This window comes from Hippoglossus hippoglossus, chromosome 23, assembly GCF_009819705.1.
Source record: "Hippoglossus hippoglossus isolate fHipHip1 chromosome 23, fHipHip1.pri, whole genome shotgun sequence".
In the NCBI taxonomy this organism is placed as follows: Eukaryota; Metazoa; Chordata; class Actinopteri; order Pleuronectiformes; family Pleuronectidae; genus Hippoglossus; species Hippoglossus hippoglossus.
The window spans coordinates 8256280-8283347 of NC_047173.1; the positions used below are offsets into that span (position 1 = coordinate 8256280).

General features: G+C 42.4%; 1 protein-coding gene across 1 annotated transcript; it reads left to right on the forward strand.

Moving 5' to 3' along the window:
- Positions 1–10967: 10967 nt before the first annotated feature.
- LOC117757371 (leucine-rich repeat neuronal protein 3) lies at positions 10968–26838 on the forward strand. The gene is made up of 2 exons (XM_034578454.1): positions 10968–11372; positions 22753–26838. The coding sequence occupies exon 2, from the start codon at positions 23188–23190 to the stop codon at positions 25315–25317; it is 2130 nt and encodes a 709-aa protein (XP_034434345.1). The 5' UTR covers positions 10968–11372; positions 22753–23187; the 3' UTR covers positions 25318–26838.
- Positions 26839–27068: the final 230 nt, after the last annotated feature.

Here is a 27068-nt window from a genome sequence, read left to right on the forward strand (position 1 = left end):
CTTTGTTTGGTTTCCTATGCTGCATTGATTTTCTTCTCCTATGACACACAACACAGGAAAATAAATAAACCATAGTTGCTCCTCACGACTCCTTTTACAATGACCTTTTTTTTGGTTGTTTTTTCCTGCCAGTGGGTCGTCATAACTTCAGTTAGAGAAGCACCCATGTTGCTGCGGGTCAAATTGTCTCATCAAAAGGGTACTGGTAAAACTATTTTTGTCTCCATGGAGGGAAAAGAAATAATTGATCATTCTCTGCGCTGTCTTGGGGACAAAACACAAATCTTCTGTTGAGCTTTCTTTTCCACAGCGAGGGATTACTCAACTAGAAAATATATGTGTGCTCATCAAAGAGAATAGCATGGGCACTGATCAACAGGCCTTACAACCTTCCACCAGGAATTGTTCAAAATAAATGCATCTCTACTTTGAAGTGAAAGTGCTTTATTTATTGGATTCTTTACTTTTTTTTCCCAGTCCCAGGTGGAAGAACACCAGCTCCTGCCTTGTCTCTGAGAAAAATACCAGGGTGAGCCAATCAAATGCAGCGTATAGGGGTCTATAACCTCTGGCATGGAGGTTATGTTTTCATTGCTATTTGTCTGCAGGATTACGCAAAACTACAGAACCGATTTTTATTGAAACTTGGTGGAAGGGAGGGGTACGGGCCAAGGAAGAAATCATTAACTTTTGGTTTGACTGAATGGGCGGTTCCAGGATTTTTCTGTTCACTTTCTTGCCCTTCTAGTGTGATATTGGGACAGGGAAGTGGAAAAAGTGGAATAAAAAGATAAGTAGGAACATGGAAGGCGAAATGTTGATTTCATCTAATCCCGTCAAGTCTACATAGTGTGGCGATTTAAACATTAATGTAAAACTAACGACAGACTGTTGCGAATCAATAATTCAGGTAAAGATGATCATGAAAGCCTGCTGAGTCTGATGTATGAAAACATTAGCCATACATGTACGTACTGCAGACACAAACCTCGCCCATGAACAAAGTATGTTAAATTGCGAGTTGCGAGTGAATGCACACGTGTCTGTAAAAGCTGCTCGTGTCCCCCTGACTTGATAAATCCATGTTGCATAAAGCAGCGTGTCCCTCAACTGACAGGTTTAGATTTGGTTTATGTAAACAACAAGCACATTATGCATTCAGCCGTCGAGCCGGATGTGGGCAACATCACCCAGTGCGCTGTGCAGTGGGGCTACGCTCATTTGAGGAGCGCTTGCAGATCAGCCAACCTGGTGCAGGAGTTCCATGCCTGAGTTGCTTCTCCTCAAAAACATGCGTGGCTGATGGTGCCCCCCTTCCCCTCGACTCCCCATCTCCCACTTTCTGCCTCTCCGCAGCTCCTTCACTTCACACAAACTCCCCAATGAAGGGACTTGTCATCTGTACACCTCCTCCGTGTCATGTTTTTTCCTCCCCCCCCCTCCTCCAACCGCCGCCCCCTCCCCGCTCTCTGTAACTTTCACTTGCTCTGCCTCGTCTTCCCCAGAGCCTGTCCATCGTGACAGTGCTGCCTCCTCCACTGGATGCTGTCGGGTTGACAGGGAGAGGGGAGGCCCAGGAAGCACAGAGAGACCTGCTTGCACTCTTGCCAAGAAAGGTAAGAGGGGGGAGAAAAGAAAGGGAAAAAAAACACAGAAAAAGAGGTATGACAGTAAAGGAGAAGGACAGAGAAAGTCGGAAGTTAAAAGATTTAGAGGTGAGGATGGAAAAAAATGCTGCAAAGGGAGAAAAAAGTCAGGTTAGTCCCAAAGAGACAAAGTGGGAGAGAAAAGGGAGATATATAGTAAGATGGAGTGATTAAGAAAAGGAGATAAAGGAAGGAGAAGAGAGCAGAGAGTGTGCAGGGCTGTGGGGATATAAAAAACATCCTCAGGCAATATTCCTCACCCTCAGCTCTCTCACGGTGAACAGACAAAAACTCAGCTTTTATGCTGTAAACTTTGCTGCATTGTAGACAGGGCTTATAGGAGTAAGTGCGGCACGGTGAGGATGAGGAATACAAATGTTAACTCTCCTTTGACTGCCAAACATGAGGATTATGGTTGGGCATTAAGTTGCTACTCGTGAGGTTGGATCTTTCTGACGAGGGCATGGGATCCACCGGAGAGGCTGAGTGGAATTTACCCGTGGTCGAGTTGACCTGCTGACACAGACTAGCATCGTTAATTACAGTGCACCCATACAGCTCCTGTATGGTTCCCTTTCTTCCCATTTAAAACGGTCCACAGTTTGGTTTTAATGGGTGAGATTAATTAGCATTTAGATAAATCCCTCCCCTGAACCGCAGCTGTCAAATCACCGCATAGCAACAGTAACTTGGGCGACCTCCAAGGCGTTAGCATGTCATTAACCAACTAAGTCTGCATCATTCTGTGGGGTTAAAGACAAACTCAGCAGAAACCCATCCATTTTAATATTCCCCTGATGTAAGGGAGGTGGTCCTGGGCTACGTTACATCAGATTTGGGCTAACACTAGCCCAATATTGAATAGCTGATATTTACACTGCCGAGCTAATGTGAAATTTTGCCCTACACGTGCTAAACACAGACTGTTTATAAAAGGTATATGAATAAAATAAATACATTTTGAGGTAGTGCTCATGTATGTTCAAGTTTATTTTCTCGGTAAGATTGGTTTTAATTGGCTTTTTGATGCTATAAAAAATAGGTTGAAATGCTATGATTGACAGCTGAGACTGACTAGCGATTGGGCAAACATATAACGGCGGGACTTTGCAAAATGATGTTAAAAACACAAGATAGCGGCACACGTATCAGGGCTCAATTTCTATACCTCTGGAGGAAGTGGAGACGCGATGTCCATCTTTATTTAGTCTAGTGTGCCAAACCTGTTGATTAGCCCTCATGCTAAAAGGCTTTTATCATGTAACGTGAGCATATATAACCTAACAAACTAGTACTAACTGTACTATGCAATAGAAAATGCAATGCTGTTTCTATGTCTTCTAGCAAAACAAATCATCATCTGATGAGAGTTTTTGCCTGGAACATTAAGCTTTATTAAGTCTTTATGCACAATGTTACACATGCAATCGTTAGGTGCATATTTGAGACCACTTAAGAGTCTGGTTAAAAAACGAGTCAGCTGGAAACATTAAAAGGTCGTGTGAGACCCTGTGAGGAGGAAAAGCTCAACAGGCAGAGCGGCGGTAAGCGAGGGGGCGGGGCTTAGGCCAATTAGCAGGGAAATGGACTTCACAGAGGAGTTTTTGAAGAGGCTGCCTCACTTCCATTTTAAAATCCTCCTGCATATTGATTACCACCTGGGGTACTCTGGGCTTTTTTTGACCACATTTGGAAATCTGCGCTTCAGGCTGTGAAGTGTGTGTGTGTGTGTATGTGTGTGTAGGAAGTTCAGAGAGGTGTGTGGGTGCAACTGAAGCATTTTGACTGCTTTAGAAGAACAAGGTCTGTAGAGATAACATGACACGTCTCTCACTCCCTCATTCTTTTGCTCGCTCCCCCCTCCGTCATCATTATGAAGTAAATTGGCCTGCCGCACAACAGCCAGATAGTCTTTTAATGTGAAGTAGGTCATCACATACTGTGGCGTAATGACTCACTCAGGATCCTGCAGGCCGACTCTGAGCATTTGTCCATTTTACCATTAGAGATGTCTATTTGCATGTAATATGAACGGGATGCAAATTGCTAAAGTACAGGCGATGTTGTTCCGTTTCATCGCAACAGGAGATAAAGTAAATAAGTCTATTTTCTAACCTGCACATCTCAGTGTGTATTGTTTTTTGTTTACTTCTAATTTACAACATGAAATAGATTATGCGTAATATCATGGATGGCGTGCTGTTTCTGAACTCCTGCATGGTTGTTGTGGGGATATTCTTACATCATCCATCACACACCACCCAGTATAATTATCAGGAGGAGAATACAATTTCCTCTCACATGTTCCTAAAGGGCACCCGGTTTAATTCAATCACGCACACAGCGTGATACAGAAAGGAGGAAAGAGAACAACAAAAAATGCAAGATGCATTATATATTTATTTTTAACCTTTTATTCTTGGCACACAAGCAAATAGAGCATAATGAGAATTTGGAGACCTGTGCTTTGAAAAATCTCCTGACGTCCAGGTTGGTCATTTCTGTGGGGCTTTAACCAAAGCAAACAGACAGGAGCTGTGAGTCCGTACATGCACTGGGAGTCTTTACTATTATTAAAAGAATCACCCTTGAGGGCTGACGTCTGACGTCACCGTGATAGTGAGAAATAGATCGTTATCAGAGCCAAGAATGGCATCGTCAAAGGAACACAACTGGTTTGATCTTAAAAGGCCTCCAGTGCTGACAACATTTACAAATTACAACTGACTACTGCAATAGTTTTTATTTAGATTTCAATTTTTCAACCTTTTAGTGCTGATTGAAATAACAACAGACAGGGGTGACTCAGTGGTTTTCACTGTTAGTAAATAACTGATGTCTGGCAGGTTTTTCACTCTCCTGGTCTTTGGAGTATTATAAATAGTTTGCTTGAAAAAGAAAAGCTGTAAGTTGAGAGTGTGGTCAGCGTAGACAGTGAATTCTTGTTTTCATAATGACGAAAAGTACAACTAACCAATGACAGTAGTTGATCAGAATTGACTTTTTTTCATTTTAAGCCGCATTATACTTTTACTCCAGTATATTTCACAGGGAAATATTGTACTTTTTGTTCTACTACATTTATCTTACAGCAGGAGTAAAAATGTTTTTCCGGTAGTTGTTGAAATATTTTAGTCAGCATCATCATGCATTGTTAAAGTTTAAACCAGTGAGAACATTAAGGTTTTAGTGCACAGTTTGGCCTAAACGATAAATCTGACTAATTTTTTGCAAAAAATATGTAGTTTGGGGAAATGTAGTCAGGTAACTGCCAGGGGAGGACTACACTGTACAGCTCTATTTGAAAGTAACTAAAAAAGAATAGTTCAGCGTCCACTTTTATTGAGATAATGTAATGTGAGATAAGGGTCTGGCACAAGATTTGAGTTTGAAAACTGATGAGAACCTTTTGGTATAAATAATATCAATTGCAGTTTAGTTTACAAAAGAAGCTCTGGGGAAATGTTGATACTTCATCAATACTGTAAACCTGCATAAGAAAATAATAAGTGCTGGAAATTTAAATTGAATCCATCTAACTTTGTGTTAGTTTAGTTCAGTATCCCTCCAGGGCAAATTCAGGTTGCAGCAGGACACAGATCTAAGGGGACAGATGAAGTTTACCTTTTCCCAGTCTCTATTTCATTGTACCATTACACTGTCAAGCTGAGCTGATGATAGCCCACTTGCATAATGATTAAATAATTATATTTGCATTTCTTGAATCACTTTTAGTGTTTTATCAAAGCAGAGAATGTTTTTTAGAAGTTCAAAATTACACTTAAGACATAATTGTGTTGTTTCCAGACTTATGCTTCATTCCTTCTATTCAAATTAACATACAGTGGGAGTGGGTGGGCTCCTGTGTCTTTGGTTGCACCACAGGGATTTATTTTTCTCTTTCCCAGTTTGTTGTTTGTGCTTCACTTGATGGACTCACCGACATGATGCTGTCATTTTGTTTTTTCTGTGCTGTAGGCTTTTTGGTTCCTGCTTTTTTACTGTTATTTCTATCTGCCTATTTATTTTAATTTCTCTCGAAATGAAAAGCCAATAAAAAGTGAACCGATAACAACAAGAATAAACCAGTGCTTCCTGAACATTTTGACTTTTTGACCCCTTTTGAAAAAAATATTTTCTTGGGTCCCCATGTCAGTTTTAAATATGAAGTTAAAAATGTTTAGGATAAATAGATAATAAATAAATACATTAATAAAAGTATAAAAAAAATAAATGAATACAGATTGTAATGAAAACAGATATTTGCAACTCTGGCTACAGGCAAAGCTCGCCGGACAACTCAAGACAGGAACAGTGGATCCAATCATCACATTGCTATAATCAATCAGGATTTAGACCACACACTTCATAACACATGGAAACAAAAAATACAGGGAAAAATAAATAAATAAAGCTGCAACCAGTGTTGATACAGGCCGAGCAAACAGGCCATTCCAAACAGGCAGGTTTAGAACAGACACAGTCACAGAAGTCCAGCTTGAACTCGTACTTTAACGTTCCATTCGATTATGAACACAGGACTTTGACTGATTATGAAGTATTTTCACAGCGTGATATATTTAGCTCATTACTCAACTGAAGGATCTGAGTTGAGATCCTTGACCTGTCATTCCACTGAGCTCACACAAGATTCCGTATCTTGTGTGAGCAGCAACCAGCTCCATGGATTCTCTTCAATCACCGGCTTCACTTTGAAGAGAGAGAAGAAAGAGGTTTGATGTGTCTGATGCACACACAGACTTTGTCGCTTCACACTGTCCCACCTCACCGGAGCATTGTTTACTTGGAAAAATAAGTTTCCCAAGTTTGCAGAGAAAAGTAGAAAAAACAAACAACAAAAATCACTTCACACTTCATCCACGTCGAGATTGCTTGATTTCTAAACAGTCAACTCTCGCTGTGTGCAATACAGCTGTATTTTTCATAACGCTGCAGTGTGAGGGAAGACATTAAAGCCTTGGGGTGGCTTTGTGAGGGATATGTATTGTTTGAGCAACACTGCACGGCATAGACAGTGGTCTCTTTGTGTAGGGCTTTTTCTCCAGAGATGATTATTCTTCTGGAGATCTCCCTGTAGACCGTCTTCAGCGCCTCAACAGAAGTCTAAGGTTTTTACAAAACATATAAGGCAGATAGTGAACAGAGCTCAAACTATATACAGAAATGTAAATGCAGGTTGTTCACGCGGTGCCTGAGGAGGACAAACATATTGCTCGGAGACAATGTATGTGGCGCCTGAGGTCTTCACTGTTCGCATGCCTTTAAATACTTTGCCTTCATCGTCGATTCCGTGCACAATATTTATCAAAAAACAAAGCTGTAGTCTATTGAATGAAACCTTATTCAATGCGAGTGCCGTGACTGCTGGCAATACACAGAACAAGTTTACAGATCTCCGCCGCCTCGGCAGAGAACAGATCATTTTCTTTATGTCACTTGTAAAAGACCCATTTATAACTGTGAAATTCAGTCAATAAATTCTACTGCCCTCTGCGGCCTTTTCTCCCTCTGCGGAACACATCGCAAAATGTCACCATGAAACGCCGTCGGAATATTCCCCCAAACCCGGCAATAAACAACAATGAGCGGGAGCATAACTCACACTGTAAACACCTCGGGCCTTTTTTACAGGAAGCTCCAGTCACCAAAATAATGTTTCACAGAATTAAATTTGATGCATATTTTGCATGGCAGGGTGATATCCGTTTTTTTGGGGTTGAGGAAAATTCCGAGCTCCTCCTTGACACTGCCAAGCTGGGGTTTCATGACACGCCGAGTGCACCCTTCACTGGCTCCATGAGGTGTGAAGACACCACGGTGGAATTATACAGTCAAAGGTTCAAGGCGGAAAGGTGCGGAGGAGAGAAATGCAGAATCAGGTCTGAGGAGCCACCGGTGCCATTCATCCTGAACATCTTAGAGCTTAAATATGATGGTTACACAACTGTTCCTGGTCCCTCTCTCCTCCCTCTCTCTCTCTCTTCTGTCTCACGATCTATCTCCTCAGTTGCAAGTGTTTACTCCTTGTGGGAACTGTTGGGTTTCTTTATAATTTTGAAAGGTCTCAAATTCACTATGTAAAGGGCCTTGAGATTATGTATGTTGTGATTAGGCGCTATAAAAACACATTTAAATTTAAGGCATTGAATTTAACGGAAATGTGAGTGTCTCTGGGTGCTGGAGGTTTCTCCGTGTATGTCCAAGTGCATGCTGATTACAATGCCATGTCAAAACTTTCCCGACTGTGAATGACAGGGTGCATGAGTAAAGACTCATGGCTGAATGTATAATTACATTACATTGCAAATACAACAACGTCTCTCAGTAGAGCTCGTTCCTCCACCAAATGTATTTATTGATGGCCATTGTGAAGAGGATGTAGTGGGCCATGCTGTTGGAGAAGCTGTCACACAGTCGCTACAACAAATGCTTAACAAAATGGAAATGTCAGCTTTTCTACGCACTTGTTTTCAAACATTACTCGATCGATTCATAATCATGGAGCAAAATAACAGAGTTTTGTTCCTCTACATTCGCCATTTGCACACATACATAATATCAACTGAGAATATACAGACTGTAGCTTCTCTCACTGCTGCTGTTACACACACGGTTGTGTACCTGTTCGGAATTAAAGCAGCCTGCTGGTTTTGGAACCATTATTACACAAAGATGGGGTCTCTTGAAAGGCCATTTGTCCCATTATCACAGTGTAAACCAGCATTATGAAACAAATGCTGAATAAGCAATGGAGGAGCAGGAAAACATATGGAAAGTATTTGAAAAATTGCATAAATATTTTGGTGTGAGTGAGCAGGCCCTGGGGCATGGCGGAATCATCTGCATCCAATTCAAAGGAAACTGTCTAAATTGTCTCATGGAAGTATATTTATTCATAAAGGTTGTCCGTTGATGAATAAAAGTTATTAATATATTATTTTGAGGCTATTATTCATTTACATGAAATTAGAATGTTTTACTTGAGTTTTAAAAAGGGGAACTTGTGTTGATAATGACCCAGCAAAAAAACCCCGAACATCCCTGAGGCTTTACAGAAAAGTGAGTGACACCTCACAGATAAAAGAACAGTGTAATGTTCGGTAAGGTTGTGTATATTAAGACTTAGACCTGGGGAAATCAGTGCAGTGCAGCCTTTGGATCGGAACCCTTTTGGCTGACAGATGAGTTATGTCTCTCTCTCTCGGAGGCTGCGGATAACCCTGCTCGACCTCCAGGACCATCAGTTTGTAGAACATTGTGTTAGAAAATCCTCCTGGGATCTGAGTCGGGGAGCTCTGGAGCTAATAGGTACAGATATCCATTTTCTCGCCTGCCTACCGCCTCCTTCCTCATACCCCTTGTGCACTGCAAGAAATGTCCAAATGTGATCGCACACCAAGAGGTGGCAGCATGCTGGCAAGGGCTGCCGCGGTTTGAGATGATTTTCAAACAGACAGCTGCAGAAAGAACCACAGCGGCGATGCACTTGTGGTGTTATTCTGAAGAGGGAACAAATCAACATAAAGTCACATACTTTATGTAACACTTGTGGTTAAATAAGATGTAAAACTGCAGAACAGTAATTGGATGAAATGCTGTGACTTCAAATCAGAAGAAATATGAATGCATTTGGTTTCAAGTTAGTAATATTGCAGTATACAGTAGAAAGGAAGCACATATGTGGAGTTAAGTACAGCGTTTACATAGTGTGTATCATGCTTATAGAGCGTAACAGCGACTGCCCTGTTTAAGAACGGCTCTGGTTCTGAAAGTAAATTTCCCATTTCCCCGCTTTTCTCCATCAGCGTTTCAGAAAATCTTTGTGAAAAGAGTTTGGAAGTCAGGAACCAGGCTGAGTTGAATCGTAACCATGAAACATTGGAAAACTGAAAAAAGGTAAAGGTGCAAGTGCTGTACATAATTATATTAAGAGGGAAGGAACTACGTATCCCATAAATCATTGCAAATTATCCCTTTTTTCAGTGAATTCCAGTGCACTGCATCTTGGATTCAACCTTGTTGTTAATATAGTGTTGCAATATATTTTTTTTTTCAAACATTACTCTGCCTCAGTTTGATCTCAATGGACAGTATTTTGTGTCTTTGTGTATAGCTTTGCAAATAGTAGAGCAACCTAGAATAGTAACGCTGACAATCCGATGACATTATTTTTTTGATTGTTACATTTTCATTGTAAAGAGCAGCTCCAAAGAAAGGTTGCTGCTGAGAGAAAATTTGAGAAAAGACAATGGTGAAAGATGCCATGTTTGAACACTGCACATCAGCAACAAGAGCAAAGAGCATTGTGCATTTCCATCTGCAGGTTTCTTTCCACAGTAACCAGTAGGAACAGGAACAAGTGTTCAAACGAGACACATAAAGGACCCAGGTATTGTAGCTAAGCAGCATTATCAACATCCCTCTCATGCTAAACAGCATGAATATGGAAAGCATACTTAATGCTACATTGTTCTTCAACAACAATTCATGACTTTACAAATGAATGACTTTTGTGAATCTTTGGCAGAGGTGGAATATAAACAAGTATACTAATTAAGGGGTTGCACATTTAAAAAAAAACCTTTCTCGGCCATTTCATACTTTTTTTATTGACTTTATATTTTATAATTACATGGAGCTGTCTCTTTTGTTTCGTATGATGCTCCAGTGACTTCTTTATTTATATTAATTTATTCCATCTGATTTATTACATGTTGCAATTTTAAGTTATAGAAGTGCAGCATCGATGAATGGTCATACAAAAATCTGTATATCAAGTTAGATCAGTTGGGATTACATAAAATAATAAAAATAAGTATCGCAATATTATTTTCATACATAGCAATAAAACACTTTTGTCACTCTCTGATATGAAAAGGTTTGTTTTCCTGACCTCATGGTGTGATAATCACTATGAAACATGTTTAATATTTCTGTGAGTTGTCTGTGAAACTGTACAATAGAACAATGCCAGGACAGATGCTATGTTGGTACTATAGTGAGCACCAGGCCTTGGAAGTGAAAGAGCTTGCAGATTGTCTTCAGTTGCTTCTGATCATCAATTTTTTATTTCCTACTTATAACATGAAAATAATATTGTATTTGTGCCTATCTCATCTCCTTTTAACACTCACTGACTTGTTCCTGTGGACATTTTTTGCAGCGTGCCTCACCTCCAACTGAGGAGGACATGGATGAGAACAGGCTTCTGGGATATGACTGACGGCTGCTCCCAGCCAACCAGAGCGGGGATGCTGCGAGCAGCTCGCCCGCTTCTCTCACGCCATTGGCTGTTGTCCGGAGAGTCGGGCTTTGCTCTGATATTAATGACTGCTGAGGAGACGGCGGAGCATCTATGTGGTCCGCCTGACACTTGATCGAGGGGGAGAGAGATGCGCCGAGAACAGCCGCTGTGAAGACGGGAACGGGGAAGGGCACAGGGAACACATGCGTCTTCTCTGCGCGCTCTCGCCACGCTGATTTTTTGGGGACTTCTTTGTTTTGACTTCATCCTCCTGCAGAAGCCGTGCGTGTTTGTCTGTGGAGGAGAGTCCAGAACCGGTTCCTCCTCGGCTGCGTGAGGAGAAGAGGACCACACATTGTTGACTGGCTTTACGTTGCGCGCTGTGGCTCTCTCGTCATTGGAGCGGCACACTTGATGGGAATATAGACGCACTGATCCGAGGACTATGACGGTTAAATCGGGTAAGTTTACTCTGTTAACTCCTCCGATATGTTTCAGTCATTTCATACAGATCGCCTGTTATATCGCGGATTGCGTCTGCGCCACGCATTTGGCAAGTTAATGAAAAACGCCAGGTTTCTGCGATTTTTGCATGTTGTTACCGCACATGCTGTCTTTTACTTGAATGAATACATCATCGAGCTTCCCTAATACAAATCACTTGTGAGCGATTACAGAATTTGAGGAAAAAGATTGAAGATTAATTATGCGGATGATTAGCCTCGAACCTCTCGCTTGAGGTGCAGACGCGCTTTTGCGCAACTATGCAGGATGCGCCTCAAAGAGACCGGATCCATGATGGAGTGCGTTCAGGGCAAAAAAAGCCAAATTAATTAAGAGAATACCGTGCGCGTGTGTGTGGTGATGGACTGGCAGTTTCATGTCCCCCGGTCCTGCTTAGTGAGCGCACACCAGACACGTCTCGAACAAATCCACCACCCTCCCTCTCCCCTCCAAACCTTCCTGTTGCAAACACACAACTCGTCACCTACACACATGCCAATAAAGTGCGTTGGCACGTCCTCGGCCTGGGACACTCAATCACACTCACTAATAAACGGTGAACGGAGGAGAGTCTGATTCCTAAAACCACATCGGCACGTTGCATCCAGCCTCTGCGTAATTATGAAAGCTACAGAGGCTGAGGCATCTTCAAGCGCATTCACCACCATCACACCACCTGCCTGTACACCCACACATCCAGGGATCATGTAATGTGTGTATTTATTTATATATTAAGAGAGAGAGAGAGAGAGAGAGAGAGAGAGAGAGAGAGAGAGAGGTATTCATAATCCCATAACTGCAGTGGGGCGTCTCTCTACCCTCTCTCTCTCTCTCTCGCTCTCTCTCCCATTTTATCTCCCTCACCCTCTCTGTCCAAAATGTCCAGCAAATGTATTAATCATGAATATTTCAAAAGGAAGATATGCAGATAATGGCTGATAATGACAAATGTGACTTTCACCAAGGGGGCTATTGAACCTGACTGCTGTAATCTCCTGTGTTTGCATGTGTGTGAGAGTGTGTGTGTCCACTTGCTTGTTCCCTGATGATGGATACAATAGATTTTGGCCTCCACGGTGTGCGAATGACTCACCCACAGCAGCTGCTCAATATGAAACACAGTCAAATGCCACACGAGAGCCATCATGCCCTTCCTCCCATCCATCAGTCGCCAATGCGGCCACGCTGGGAGAAGCCCGGCCTCCACACCGTGGCGTGTTCCCACTTTGAATTATTTGACTACCTGCTGATTGAGCCAAGGACATTTGCAGCTTATTCTATAGTACTCAGCCACCAGCGCCTCAAAAGGGAACCTGCAGTTGTGGCTCCATGTGATAGCGCCAAACAGTTTGAGAAGCGCAGACCTAAGTACATGCCGTCATAACACTGTCCCCAGGCTGCCGCCACCACCCCCATGCTGACAGGAAGAATCAAAACAAAGCACAAATGGCTTTCTTCATTAATTTGGGCACATTTGTTCAAAACAAATCAATATTACATGTCCACAACAAGTCACACGCTTAAAGTGAGTGGCTTTGCGAATTGCCTATTGATCTGCGTGTGAAACGGTAAAAAGCGGAGTGCTGGTGAGGTGGGGGTGAGGGGGTTATTGTGCCTGCAGTGGCCTTGTGGAGACTCGGAGAACATGACAGACAGCACAGCGTGGGTGTTCCATATTAATTTCTCTATAGGCGGAGGGCAGCAGGTTCCTGTGAGGTGAAGGGATGTGTGGGTGGCGAACGCTGCTGCCGTTGGTTCAAAGCAGGTGTTGGAGAAGGTAACGATTGCGCCATCAAAATCAAATTAATCTCAAGATTTTTTTCCTCTCCCATACTAGTGGTAACAAGATGCCCAAGGATCTATCGGGACTCCTGAGTGAAATACATGTAAACATATTCACAAGACGGCTGCAGGGGATCAGCCTGTGCAGCCAAGCATGGGCTCTCTGATAGCATCCTGCTCCCAAACAAACACAGGCATCCATTAAAATGGAATAAGCACAGACAGGGGGTAAAGGGATTGGGGAGTGGGGGGGGTGCATGTTTGTTTTTGGATCGAGTCGCTGGACTGTAGCCGAGCCCGAATTACATCAAAAGACACAGAGACGGAAAGAAGGGACACACAAAAAGTGAGGATGATGGCAGCATCCATACCATTTTGGTGTTTCCAATTTTCCAAAATAGGAAATGACAACTGTTTGACACACAATCCTAAAATGGTTCAAGCCAGAGAACCACTAGAACAAAAAGCTATACTAAAACTGACCGTGTATAACAGATAAATGTCAGGTATAAATAAGTTAAAATAAAAAGCCATTAAATGCTAATAAGTCTCATTTTCTGCAGATTCATATCAGAGATGGACGTGATGAGCACATTTGCCCATATTGCAGTTTCAAACATGAGCAGAGAAGAAGGACAGGACATCTAAGGGCCACTGCTGTGCCGCCCATCTGCTCTGCATTCAGACTGATACATATAGGCCCTCTGAGCGCTAATGAAAAGCTCGGTGAATGAGTGATGCTGCATCACAAGGCCAGACCAAAAAGTGCACGCACTGATGAAACTGCAGTGACTCATGCATGGCAATATATATATATATATATATATACTATAAATACATGCATTATTATACACATGTATGGAAATATGCATAAAAGCGCACATACAGAGCAATAGCTGCCCCCAAATCAGCTCATCATTGTAGTGTCGAGCCTCTGAAAATGTGTGGCGCCATCGTGCCTTTTGGAAAAGAGCAAATTCTTTCATGTGTTTCAACTGAGGAAGAGGAGCAGAGAATGAAAAAGAGAAAAGAGAAAGCCCATATCAAACCCCATGAAATCATAATAAAGAGGTCTGGGCCGGCGATAAATGCATTTCAGTGGCATATAATGATTGATTCCGTCTACCGTAGGAGCTTATTCCCCGCAGGCTTGTGGCCCCTTGACCAGCCATATATTATTCATATAAATATAGATAGCTGCGCATCTTAGAGGCAGCACACATGCCACATTTGCACCTGCAGATTCAATTTGGCTCTGACTTTGAGGGATATGCCGCTGGCTTCGTTCCCCCTGCCTGCACCCCCACCGCCCTCCTCCTCACACCTCCCCTCTTTCATTTTTGGCTAGCAGCTATACATGGAACATTATGCAGATTTTTTTTGTCAAGAGTGAGTGTGATTACGTTGAGGGAGAAATGAGTGTCGAAATGTTCGCTACGCCTTTGACCTTATCAGCAGCAGCCTTAAGCCGGATACCTTGTCTTAATTTTAATAGATGCAGCACTATGCGAATTAGACAGGGGGACCTAGCTGCGCTCTCTGTCTCTGTGTGGTGCGTTATGCATGCATTATGCCAATGAGCGGCTGCATTTTTGCTTTTTCATGTTCTCTGTGAGATCACTGTTGGCTAAATTACATGTGCAGGCCCGTGTATTTAAATGCATGAATCTCTCTGTGTGTTCGCATTTTCTGTGTGTGTGTGTGTGTGTGTGTGTGTGTGTGTGTGTGTGTGTGTGTGTGCGCACGGGTGCAGGTGGGCGTGCAGTACCGTTCGATATAGTGCAGCATGTATGTTCCTCCTCACTCAGCACAAAGACACATCTTGTCCCGAAAAGAGCTGAAAAACCAGAGTTGAGGGTCCTGTGGTTAATTTGGAGCATTGATTTTACATTAACAGTTGACTCTGCATTGATTAATGGCCATACAAGTGCAGATGTAAGGGGGAAAGGTTTCCATCCGCCCCCACACGCATGTGCACAGACGCGGATGCACATACGTACTGGAAGCTTCATTATGCATACATGCTGCGTAAAAGGGTCCCTTTAATGGACTCTCCCTTACCTTGGAGAAAGTATAATAGTAAATCAATGAGGTGAAGGGCAGAGGGAGGCACCCACCCATGAAGGGGCCTACCCAGAATGTCTGACAGGAGCTGCTTGGTTACGTTACGGTGGTGTTACATGTCAAGAGGAAATGTTTTTTGTGGTGTTGACTTCAGTTGGTTTCACATCATGAGCAGTAATTTACCATGAAAGAAAAAGTGAGCTTAGCTACATTTTTACATATAAACCCATGTAATTTTAACAATTTGTGTATATTAAGAAATAGGAGAATTTTCTGAACCCATCAAATATTTGTATATTGAAGAAAATAGGAGATACGCATTTTCCACTTACAATTTTTGCAATGTTGCGAAGCAACTGAAGAAATCAAGTAAAACATGTCTTATTTTTCCCAATGGAAACAGATCAGATGTGTGAAGGTGGTGGACATTGATTCTCTGAGCGCAACAGCTATGGTAACTGTAAATTACATGTGGTGGAGAGAGGGGTGTTACCAAAAACCCAAAACATGGGCCAAAAAAGTCGTTTGTTCAACTTAAAGTTAACAAGTTATATGAACACAATTTAATCAATTATATTTTAAATAATTTTTTTAAGGTGGTAAAACAATTTTCTTTTATCAGTGCAGGCATGGATGTTGGTAATTAGACAATTGGCGCTGCAGTCAGACAGACATGTAGATAGACAGGTTTGGCACAGCAGGGGTGGACAGGTATTGAGAAGGCAATTAGGCTGACATCGAACGAGCGACAGGACAGTAAGATGCCCAGAAAGAAAGACAGGGACCTGAATATGCAGGGAGACAAAATTAAATTCCTCTCCTCTATTGTCCACCGCTTGGGTGGATTGCGACGCTAATAGAGAACATAAGGATAAATGTTCGCCATAAGGGGTTGAAGAGTGGAGAAAAATGTGAGAGGGCAGGATGAAAAGGACAAGATTTATAAAAAGAGATGTGGGGGCTGCAATATCACGAGCAAAAAGAACGAGCACGGGGGGAGAGCTGGAGGGGGGGGGGGGGGGGGGGGGGGGGGGACGACTTGTAGAAGAGAGCCTTGGGAGGCTTATTACCAGTGGATCAAAATTCCCACTGAACCATTTTTTCAATACACAGGCTATTCTCCTGAAAGACGAGGCAATCCGGCTGCGCCCTACTTTCCACTTACGTCTGACCTTTATGTCTTCTGCCCAGTTATACCACAGCGAGTGTAATGTCTACCTCTTAGCAGATGCAATACTGCCTTGTTACCGCTTAAACCGCGCAGTCCTCATAATCATCTCCCCGAGGGCCAATATGCTCCCAACAAAACCCTATATCTCGACTTATTCCACAGCATATATCTCACAAACTTCCCCTTTTTATGCCCGCCATAACCCCAACAGAACATATGCTTTGTATAATAGATGATTTTATTTTTACATGAACCATAGGTCAACTTGACACTTCGCGGGGCAGAGATGAGGACCCAACCTGCAGCAAAGTAATCATCTCCAGGTCCCCCGCTCTGCAAAAAACCTGTCCGAGCCCTGTGAAGCGAGGTGGAGGATTTATACCTCATTTCAATAAACAGCATAAAACAAACAGTCCTGCCCGGCCGTTTGGCTGCCCGGCCGATTTGAGTCAGGCCTGCCTGAATTAGCAGCGCCAGGACCATCGCTCTGTGCCCCTACTGTGCACACTCATTAATTTAAAGTGGTCATATCTCACTGGTCTCTAATCAAACTGTATTTGTGCCATTACTGTCCGGAACAGCCACCGTGTTAGTATAATGGAGGGGGGGTCCGGTGGGAAAGTGAGCGCGAGGTGTTGCCAAGAACAGAATGGAAAAGCTTTTCACCTTGACAGTGACTGAACATCTTAAATGTATCCCCATCCGGTATATCATGATTAGTGTGGGCACGTTTCCTAAGAGCAAACTATCTCTATATTCCACATTTCGGGCATACAAGTATGTGCAAAATGAAGATTACGGAACAAATGGAGAAAGTTATTCAGGTTTTTACATGGCAGAAAAACAGTGTAAATGAGCAGATTTTAATGAGGAGAGATTCCAAGGTATCCAGTGAAGTCAAAAGTCGTATTAATTAAAAGTGAAATCCGTGACTAATGTGGACTAAAGACATCCCGGTTTGTAATGATGATGCAATGACACTGTCATTTCTGCGCTGCTTCTAAGGCGAGTAAGTCAACAAATATACATAACTTAGTTGCTCCCAACATGTGATGGTGATGCAAAGGCAACGCCATATATATCTTGATATATAACTGCAGCTGGAAGACATGCATGATAATGTGCATGTTATTGGCCCGGGGTACAGAGAAGTGGCTATAATAGCTTTCTGCAGAGACTGTATATCAGTCACAGTGCGTAGATTACCAAGCGGAGAGCACTGACAAGTTGATTATTCATTGATTATTGATTATTCAACTGTAACATGTTCTGCTTAATATGTGAAAAATCACACAAATATAAAGGGAACTTTCGCTAGATTGCACAATGTTATGCATTTGTTTAAAAAAAAAAAAAAATGGAAAGAAAGATCAAATTATATTTGTTATACTCACAAATCCAGTATCAGTGATTACCTGAATCTCTACTTTTATTGCAAATCTAGTACCACAGGGTACAGACAGCTACCTGGTGAACATCGTGGAGCATTTAGCCGCTTGTGTACCTGGGATTTTCTTCAATAGTTGGTTGAGACCAAAACAGAGGTAAAAGGGTGAATATTGGAATTCCTCAGGAGGATAGTAACACAACTCTAAGTAAAGGCTAATGTTTCTTCATATCTCCTGCATGTGTAAATAGGCAATTGTTTGTTCTACCAATTGATTTAAAGTGTCAGAGTCACAGTTTGTTTCTGTAGCCCCAGTGTGGTGGGAAAACCCCTCCCCAAAACATTACAGGTTTCACTAAACAAACCGAGTTGTATTTCACACACTTGAAACAAGCCAGATACCAGGAGCTTGTTTGTTGTAATGTTCACAGCCAGGATTAACACTGGTGAAAGTGAAAAGCCCATGGGTTAGACTGTCAGCCTGCTACTGCAATGGTGGTGCGTTGGAGGCTGTGGCTTGAATGATTCCCACAACCTCCCTTCTTTCCTCTGACACCTGGGAACTCGTGTTAGCTCCATGAGTGAACACCTTAGCCTGACCTATAAAAGACTTCCATTGGCTCCCCGAGCAAATGTCAAAGCTTTGGCTTAATGTGTTAGTGCAGGTAGACATTAAGTTAAGGGAGATCCCATGTCAAGCCCCCTAGGTTATATTACCAGCTGCTGATTATGTTTCTCCCTAATCAAGATTTCCAATGGTTTTTCGCCCAAGCAGAGATTACAAGCATCCATCTTTGAATTGTATTTGCTCCTGCCATATTAACCGCATTTCTCTTTGTCCAACAGCCACGTAGCCACTTAACAACTTATAGACATAATTTCTCGCTTGGAGGTCCCTGTATTCTCCCAATCGTCACTGGGGATTTGGCTTATTTTCCAGCATCACAGCCTCACTATGGTTAATATTTCCTGCAAAGACAAAATTATTGGGGTCACCAGAGGTTAATGCACCACCACTGATACCATGACAAGTTCAAGTTCTTCCTCTGGCAAGTCATTTTGTCCTCCGGATCTCTATTCTCCCTTCTCGTACCACCAATTACTGGCCACGGAGCAACGGATGTGGGAAATTAGCTCTACAACGAAGCAGTGTGTGTGTGTGTGTGTGTTTGTGTGTAGCTCCACTGGACCTCTTACTAATAGGTTAGTACAAGTGTAGTGTGGACTCCATAGCCACAGCAGTCACGGTGCAAGGCCTCTTCACTGGGCGTCACATAATGCGAGCGTACAATACCAATTTACCTGCTCAACTGCCTGTAGATGATTAGGATAGTTCACTTAAAATGATGCTGTTAGGTGGGGAAGTATACTTCACTATATCAACCTTTAGTTCAATGAAAGAAGCCTAATTTATCCTGCCAAACAAGCATCCTAAATGGAGACTGAAGGAGGGCATTGTACAAAACATCTTCTTAGTTGCTGTCTCGCTATGTCTCAATTGTATATATTACAAATTGTTTTCTTACGTAACAAAGTCATTGACTCAACACGATTCCACTCAGGCGGCAACGGGTGCCTGAAGACTGAGTACATTTGCCACATGAGACACGATGCCACACAAGGTGTCACCTCCGATTCAGTCAGCCTTTTCTTACAAATGACTCTTAATGTTTTCCTTCAACAGCCCTTCACCGGGACCTGAGCTGACATCCAGGAGATTGGAAATTAAACCTGATTTACATAGATCTGTCTGCAACGTTTATACATTTATTTATCACTTTAAAACATATGCAATATTTAACCTGCCCTGGCTCTTAGTGTCAGATATATGAAGCGATAAATGGCAGCAGAAGTTTGAAAGCAGCATTAATAATAATTTGACAACAAATCTCTATTTCAAATCTATCGAGGCTAGAGCTAATGTTTAAAGTATCTAACCGCAATATGGGATACAATGGAGGAAAAATAGACAATGAATCATGAGTCATTTTAGAAAGTGGTCTGAAAATGAATTAGCAGCAGCCTAAATAATACGTACATTACATACTGTAATTTTGCTACTAAAGCACAGTGTGATGCTTTGGAAATATTGCGTTTACTATGGCCACAATCAGATTTAAAATCTAGATTTCTACGAACTAAGTGTTTGATTATTAACACAATTTAATCCTCATTATTTAGCAGGGAAATGTTCTGTGCTCGCTGGCCACACCATCCTCTGCTAATCTCTGGCATAGCGTCACTAATCCTGTCCTAGATTTTCATCAATGTGGGTCGACAACCATTCACATTAAACTAAAATGATATCTCACAGTCGGCCTCTTCTACCTTCTTACCAGCCGTGATGTCCTCCTCACATCCATCATTACGCCTTGCCAAAATTTGATTAGGTAATACCTGATTCAATGTGTGGCAACACTATTTCTTATTCTGCGACAACAGTGCCAACGCAAATGCTTTGTCTCTGAGTGCTGCAAAGTCTCAAACAGAAAATATCGATCGCGAAAATGGTTAGTCTAATATGTCTAAATATGTCCCCACTGACACAATTAACATCGCTGGTAAAACAACAGCCCGTTAGAGCCTCTAGCAGCAATTGCACAATAAAGCTCTGCATTTAACAGTTAACCCGACCGCATTACACCACTGGTAATTGTGATTAGTACAGGAGGAAAGCCACAGCGAGCAGAGACGAGACCAAAATGCTGGTGCTACAGAATCTGGCCTGTGTTTCCAGGGCATGGATCAGCTGCATAGCCCACAATGAAGAGCCTGCTGAAGAAGAGAAGCTAAACCCTGTTTATCAGAATGCTCTGGGTGTTGCAGCTTATTAAAGTGCCAGGTGCTTTAGAAAAATAATACCCCCTCTCTCTTTCTCTCTCACTCTCCTTCCACTGGCTCCATGTCTGCCTCCGCCCCCTCCCTCCTCCCTCCAGACCAGACTCCAGCCAGTGCTGGAGCAGAGGTTGAGGAATGAACCTTTGCCAGTAAGGCAAACTGCAGCGTTTCTGCTGCCATCAGAACTTTTTGCTTATTTATTTATTTAGCTTTATTTCCCCCCCTCCACCTCCCCTGTGGCCCCTGAGGTGGAAACAGCGACGGTGATGAAATTAAACCATTTCTTTCTTCTCTTGTTCTCGCTTTCCTGTCGCCGTCACACTCCTCTTGGCTCCCTGTCCATTTCATACCCCGTCTCTCTTGACTTTACCCATGATGATGTGATGTGTGGTCTAAAGGCCCAAAATATCACAAGCACCATCAAACCCATCTGTTGGGTAAGAGGCATTTAAATATGACAAATTACATGGTGCAGTTCAACTGTGGAGCTTCCGCCATAGCAGGAGTCGGTGAAAAACACATAAAAGTGAAATGTTTCAATCATATTTCTTGAACGTGTATTCATAAGAACTGCATCACCTCATCAACACTGTAACTGGCAGACAAAAGGACACATCTGGTTATGTGGTGGATTTGTTTGAGCTTTTACTGTTAAATGTACTCCATTTTACAACAGGGCTGATAATACCCAAGCTATAAAATATGCCTACAATTCCCAGAAACAAAATAGTTTTGTGAACCGTGTTTGACATTTTTCGTTAATTATCAGGGAAACAAGAACCATTTTCAATGACAAAAAAAAGGACTTAAAAACAAGAAAGTTGTTACCTAAAAACCGTGATAAATGTATAATTTGTTCTTGCTACAAGTTTTCACGTTATTTAAAAAGGTGCTGTTCCTGAAATGACTCATAATTTGTGACCTCTGCCAAGCAGGTTTTGTTTTTAATTTTTAATTATTTGTTAGTAGGGATTAAGAATTGCATAACAATTGCCAAACCAATTTCCCATCAAACTTGATGGAGGGATGGGGCCCATGTTATTTAAGGGGAGGTCCAGGATATTTTTTCACTTTCACTTTAGGATTGTTTAGCTTTGGTGGAGATAATGCTCTCTACTGAGTGACATTCTAGTCTTTATTTACATTTCACCATTTTATTTGATTGTTTGGATTCTTAGCTGAAACTTAAAACATTTCTGAATTCATTGTTCTATAAAATGTCCACAGAGGAATTAAAAAGTCTGGGGCATGTATGCTTCTTTCTGCCAACAGTCCCAATCTTTGCATCTGAGAGACATTTCGGACAAAGCTGAAATGTCAATCTGATAAAGATTTCACAAAACTATAGATGTAAATTGTGGTAATCTCTTTTAAGACTTGGACTGTTATCCATAACCATTTGTCCATAGAGTAAAAATTACTGAATGTATTTTTCCCCTTCAGGCCTGTGTGTGTGTGTGTAGACACTAACATAGTTGTTAGTGTCGTGTTGCCACTGGCAAACTGTATGACTTGCATTTTCCAAAAATGTAAAATCCTATCAGTGTGCAGATTTGTTGATTGCACAAAGATTAATTATGTCAACACATTAATGTGTTTTCATGGTTGCTGCGTCTTGTCACAAACAGGTGCAAACAGCATCTGGGCCAAAGGCTTAGATTGCATGTGCAGCCTCGCTGTCTCGCTGGGTTATTGGCTGCCCATTTACTTGTTGCTATAGCTCCTGACATATTCCAGTGTCTTTAAGTGGCTTGGCCTCAAGGCTAATGCTGAAGCCCTAGGATGTCTGCCATTTAAAAATCTTAATAAAGTGTGGTCTTCATCCAATAATAGACTCACACTGCTGTACATCAGAAATGAATGCTATATTGCCGGAGCACATGCAGTACATCCCCAGAATGAAGATTAGAAGGTCAAACAGATATAAATCCCCGGTTCTGTGTCTTGAAGGGAGGGTGTATAAATGTCAACATACATCAGTGTGCCTATAACAAATGTCAATACGCCCAAATCCTTCTCTTGCTACCTTGCTTAGCCACCTGTATTATCATGTAATACTCACACCACTTCTCTCTGTCTTGTTTGTCTTACACAGGTAGGAATGGGCTGGGCTGTGGACCCTCGAAGTTAGTAACGACAATCAATGAGGACACGCATCTTTAAAGACAGAGAAGAGTCTACATGGATATCTATAACTGTGCTCAACGTAGGTCATTTGAGGTATAATATCAGTGCATCCTTTTTCCCCCCCCTACCCACCTTCTCGGGTCTGCCTGGCTGCAGTCTTGGCCCTGAACCCTGACACCAGAAGGCAACATTGAGTGATTGGTCATTACATCCAAGGGCGTCTACACAGCAAGACAAAATAATCTCTTGGGAGCTGCGCTGCAGCTGGTGGTCGTGGTGGTGAACGGGGCGGTGAGTCAATCGCCTCAGAAGCTGCAGCAAATGATTCATTATTTGTGAAGTTAACAGCTAAGACCACTTAATCTACAAGGACCAATTTCTAACTGGAGAGAATCGGTCCAATATGAAGGACGTGTCATTCGTGGATCGTCTCTTTGTCGGCTTGGCCATTGCCTCTTTTGTTGTGGCCACTGAGGAGAGGCCTGACTGCCCAAAACTCTGTGTATGTGAGATCAGACCCTGGTTTTCTCCCAGTTCCGTGTACATGGAGGCACAGACAGTTGACTGTAATGACTTGGGACTCTTTAGCCTGCCGGAAAAATTACCAGTGGGCACACAAGTACTATTACTGCAAACAAACAATGTTGCCAAGATTGAAAACCCGTTGGATTACCTGGCAAACATAACAGAGATTGATTTATCACAAAACAACTTATCCTCTATCAGCGACGTCCATCTGGGGAACCTTCCTCAGCTTCTATCTCTTCATATGGAGGAAAACTGGATACGGATGTTGCCAGAACGATGTCTGGCAGAGATGGCTAACCTTCAGGAACTCTACATGAATCACAACCTCATATCCTCCATTTCTCCACTGGCTTTCCAGGGTCTCAGCAACCTTGTACGGCTCCACCTCAATTCTAACAAACTGGTGGTCATTAAGAGAGAGTGGTTCGAACCCATGCCAAATCTTGAGATTCTGATGATCGGTGAGAATCCAGTTCTTTCTATCGATGATATGAACTTCAAACCTCTCAGTAACCTCCGCAGTCTTGTTCTCACCAGAATGAACTTGTCTCAGCTTCCTGACGATGCACTGGCTGGTCTTGATAATGTTGAGAGCATCTCATTCTATGATAACATTTTCCCTGAGGTGCCTCATTCAGCCTTGAAAAATGTAAAAAATCTCAAGTTTTTGGATCTAAATAAAAACCCCATTGCAAGGATACAGAGAGGGGACTTTGTGGATATGCTTCATCTTAAAGAACTGGGGATCAATAGCATGCCAGAGCTAGTTTCCATTGACAGCTTTGCCCTCAATAACCTCCCTGAGCTCACTAAAATAGAGGCCACCAACAATCCTAAACTCTCCTACATCCATCCTAATGCTTTTTACAAACTACCACGGCTGGAAACCCTAATGCTAAATAGCAATGCACTCAGTGCCCTGCACAGGATTACTGTCGAGTCCCTCCCAAATCTCAGAGAAGTTAGTATGCACAGCAACCCTATCCGCTGTGACTGCGTAGTCCGCTGGATGAACATGAACAAGACCAACATTCGCTTCATGGAGCCTGATTCACTCTACTGTGTGGAGCCTCCCGAGTACGAGGGGCAGCATGTCCGACAGGTGCACTTCAGGGAGATGATGGAGATTTGTCTGCCACTCATCTCTCCCGAAAGCATGCCTGGGCATATTAAAGCAAAGAACGGGAGCTCAGTGTCACTCCATTGTCGGGCATTTGCTGAACCTGAACCGGACATCTATTGGATCACCCCATCTGGTGCCAGGGTTCTGCCCAACACCGTCTCTGACAAGTTCTACATGCACCCAGAGGGAACTTTTGACATCTATGACATAACAGAAAACGAGGCTGGTCTTTACACTTGTGTTGCCCATAATCTGGTTGGAGCTGATCTTAAATCGGTTTCAGTAGAGGTAAATGGATATTTCCCCCAATCTGCAAATGGTTCTCTCAATGTTGCAGTGAAATCCGTGGAGACTAACTCCATCCTGGTTTCCTGGAAGGCTGGACCTGGCACCCTTGCTCCCAACATTAAATGGTACACTGTGTCAGAAGCCAACCATCCTACTATAGCGTTTACCGCCAGAGTTCCCTCTGATGTCCAGGTCTACAACCTCACCCATCTCAACCCTGCCACTCACTACAAAGTATGTGTGGATGTCCGCAGCATCCAGTACAACCATGACACCAAATGTGTCAATGTCACCACTAAGGGAATAGAGCTGGCAGCCAGGGGTACGGAAAAATGGGATGCAGCAGTAATTACTGTCTTTGGTGTGCTCTTGGCCGTGATTTCAGTGGCCTGCCTGCTTATTTATGTCTCTCTGAGGAACCACCACCTTTACGGGGATATAAGAAAATGCGACTCCAAAGCTCCGCTGAAACCAGTGGAAGCTACCGGTATGCACTATCCTTTCTTTACAAAGCTGTGGGTTTCGGGTAAGGGACTGCCAAGTGGAGTGGAAGTGAAAGCCACAGTCATAAATGTATCTGACAATGCCTTTTAAGAAGAGCAGCTTTGTAGAGCACCACACACCAACTACACTGAATGGACGATAGGGCAGGGATGGACAAATCTGTTGTACTGTTTCAAAGGCAAACCCATTGCTGGTCCCCAGCTCAGATACAATGGCAAAACTATTAATGGACTGGGATGGAACTGTTTAAAATAGACTACATGCTCTCCCAGTTTCAACCCTAGCTGAAGTTGTGGCTTTGCAACTGATGCATTAAACCAAGCTCACATCAACAGGAAGGGGCATTTACTGCAAAAAGATATATTTCGTTACCATTCATACAGGAAATGCAGGCAGGGAAAAGGGAAGCGAAAATGATGATGATGATGATGATATTGATGATGATGATGATGATGATGATGATGATGGTCAACTCTCTTGTAATTGACTGTTAAATGTGTTCAGAGTCGTGGAACTGTCTGTGTGGTCCCAAGCAATACCGTCTGTGCTTTGTCAAACATCCATAGACGAGTTAGCGATACAGTTATAACACCTGTCTATTACGGGAAGGGAGATTTAGTAGAGTAGACAAATAACAGTGATTATGGTGTAAGCCTTTTGATGAAATACAGTATACCCCCCTTTTTTCTATTTAAAAATGGATTCTTAATTTTTCATGGAAATACTGTTAGATATTCTATTATGTTGATGTAATGACAAATCCTCTGTATCCGAACAGTTTAAATGGGTTTTGAATCAAGGCAAGAAGCAGACTACTTTTGATTACAATGTCACATTAAGCTTAATGGAATTCTGCTACAAAACGGGCATCTAGAGAGGACATTTCTCCAAATGGCTGTTTATGCTGTGTACAGTAGTTCTCATTGCAATGGTGACTGGGAAATAAAACGTGGGTACGTTGGACTAAAGGAGATATAACAGGTTGATAAAAAACTGAGGTGACCGGCCTTTTTCTAAGCAGACATTTTGATACGTCACAGTTGGAAAAGTACATGAGGTACTGATAACATTAAAGATGGCTCCCTTCAATTGGAGCGTCACAGTCAGACATGACTGTGTAACAGTGACCGAGCATGCACAATACCAAGACCCTGAAATCGGAGCAGATGTATGGAATCCAGCCATCCTTCATTGTATTATTTACACCTGTGCTTTTCGTACTGCGACATATCAAAAATGTCTGCTGTGGACAAAAAAGGCCTATTGATTTGTTATTGCCTCAAGAAAGCGGTCTGTTATGCCCTGGTAAGTGCCTACAACAAGAACTACATGTGGTAAACGGAGAAGAAACTGAAGAAACACATCAGCCTCAGCAAAACATGGCCATGTCATCATTGCAGAATAACAAGCTACTCTCCAGTACTTTTAGTGGAACTACTTTCTCAGTATTTTTAGCATACATATTTTAAGAAAACATTTCGTTGTTGCTTTGGGTGTAAAGTTAAAAAGCCATTTTTATATTAACTGTATTATATGTGATCAATGGGCACAACAGACTAATTAAGAAAAGTGCTAAGAAAAACAATAAATGTCATTGTTTCTTTTACAAACAATTGCCTACTTTCTCTCTTTTGCTTTCCTCTCATATCAATACACCTGATTAAAAAAGAGATTCCCACTGACTTTTATCTGTGACATTTTAACTGCAGGAGTGTGAAACAAAAATAGCGAGGAAGTGGTACAGAACAGCAGCCGTCTTCTGAGTCAGACCACGGGGGAGAAGTCAGGAGAGCTCGGCTGAATGGTTGAATGGGCGTCCTCATCCTAACCAAGAAGAAGGA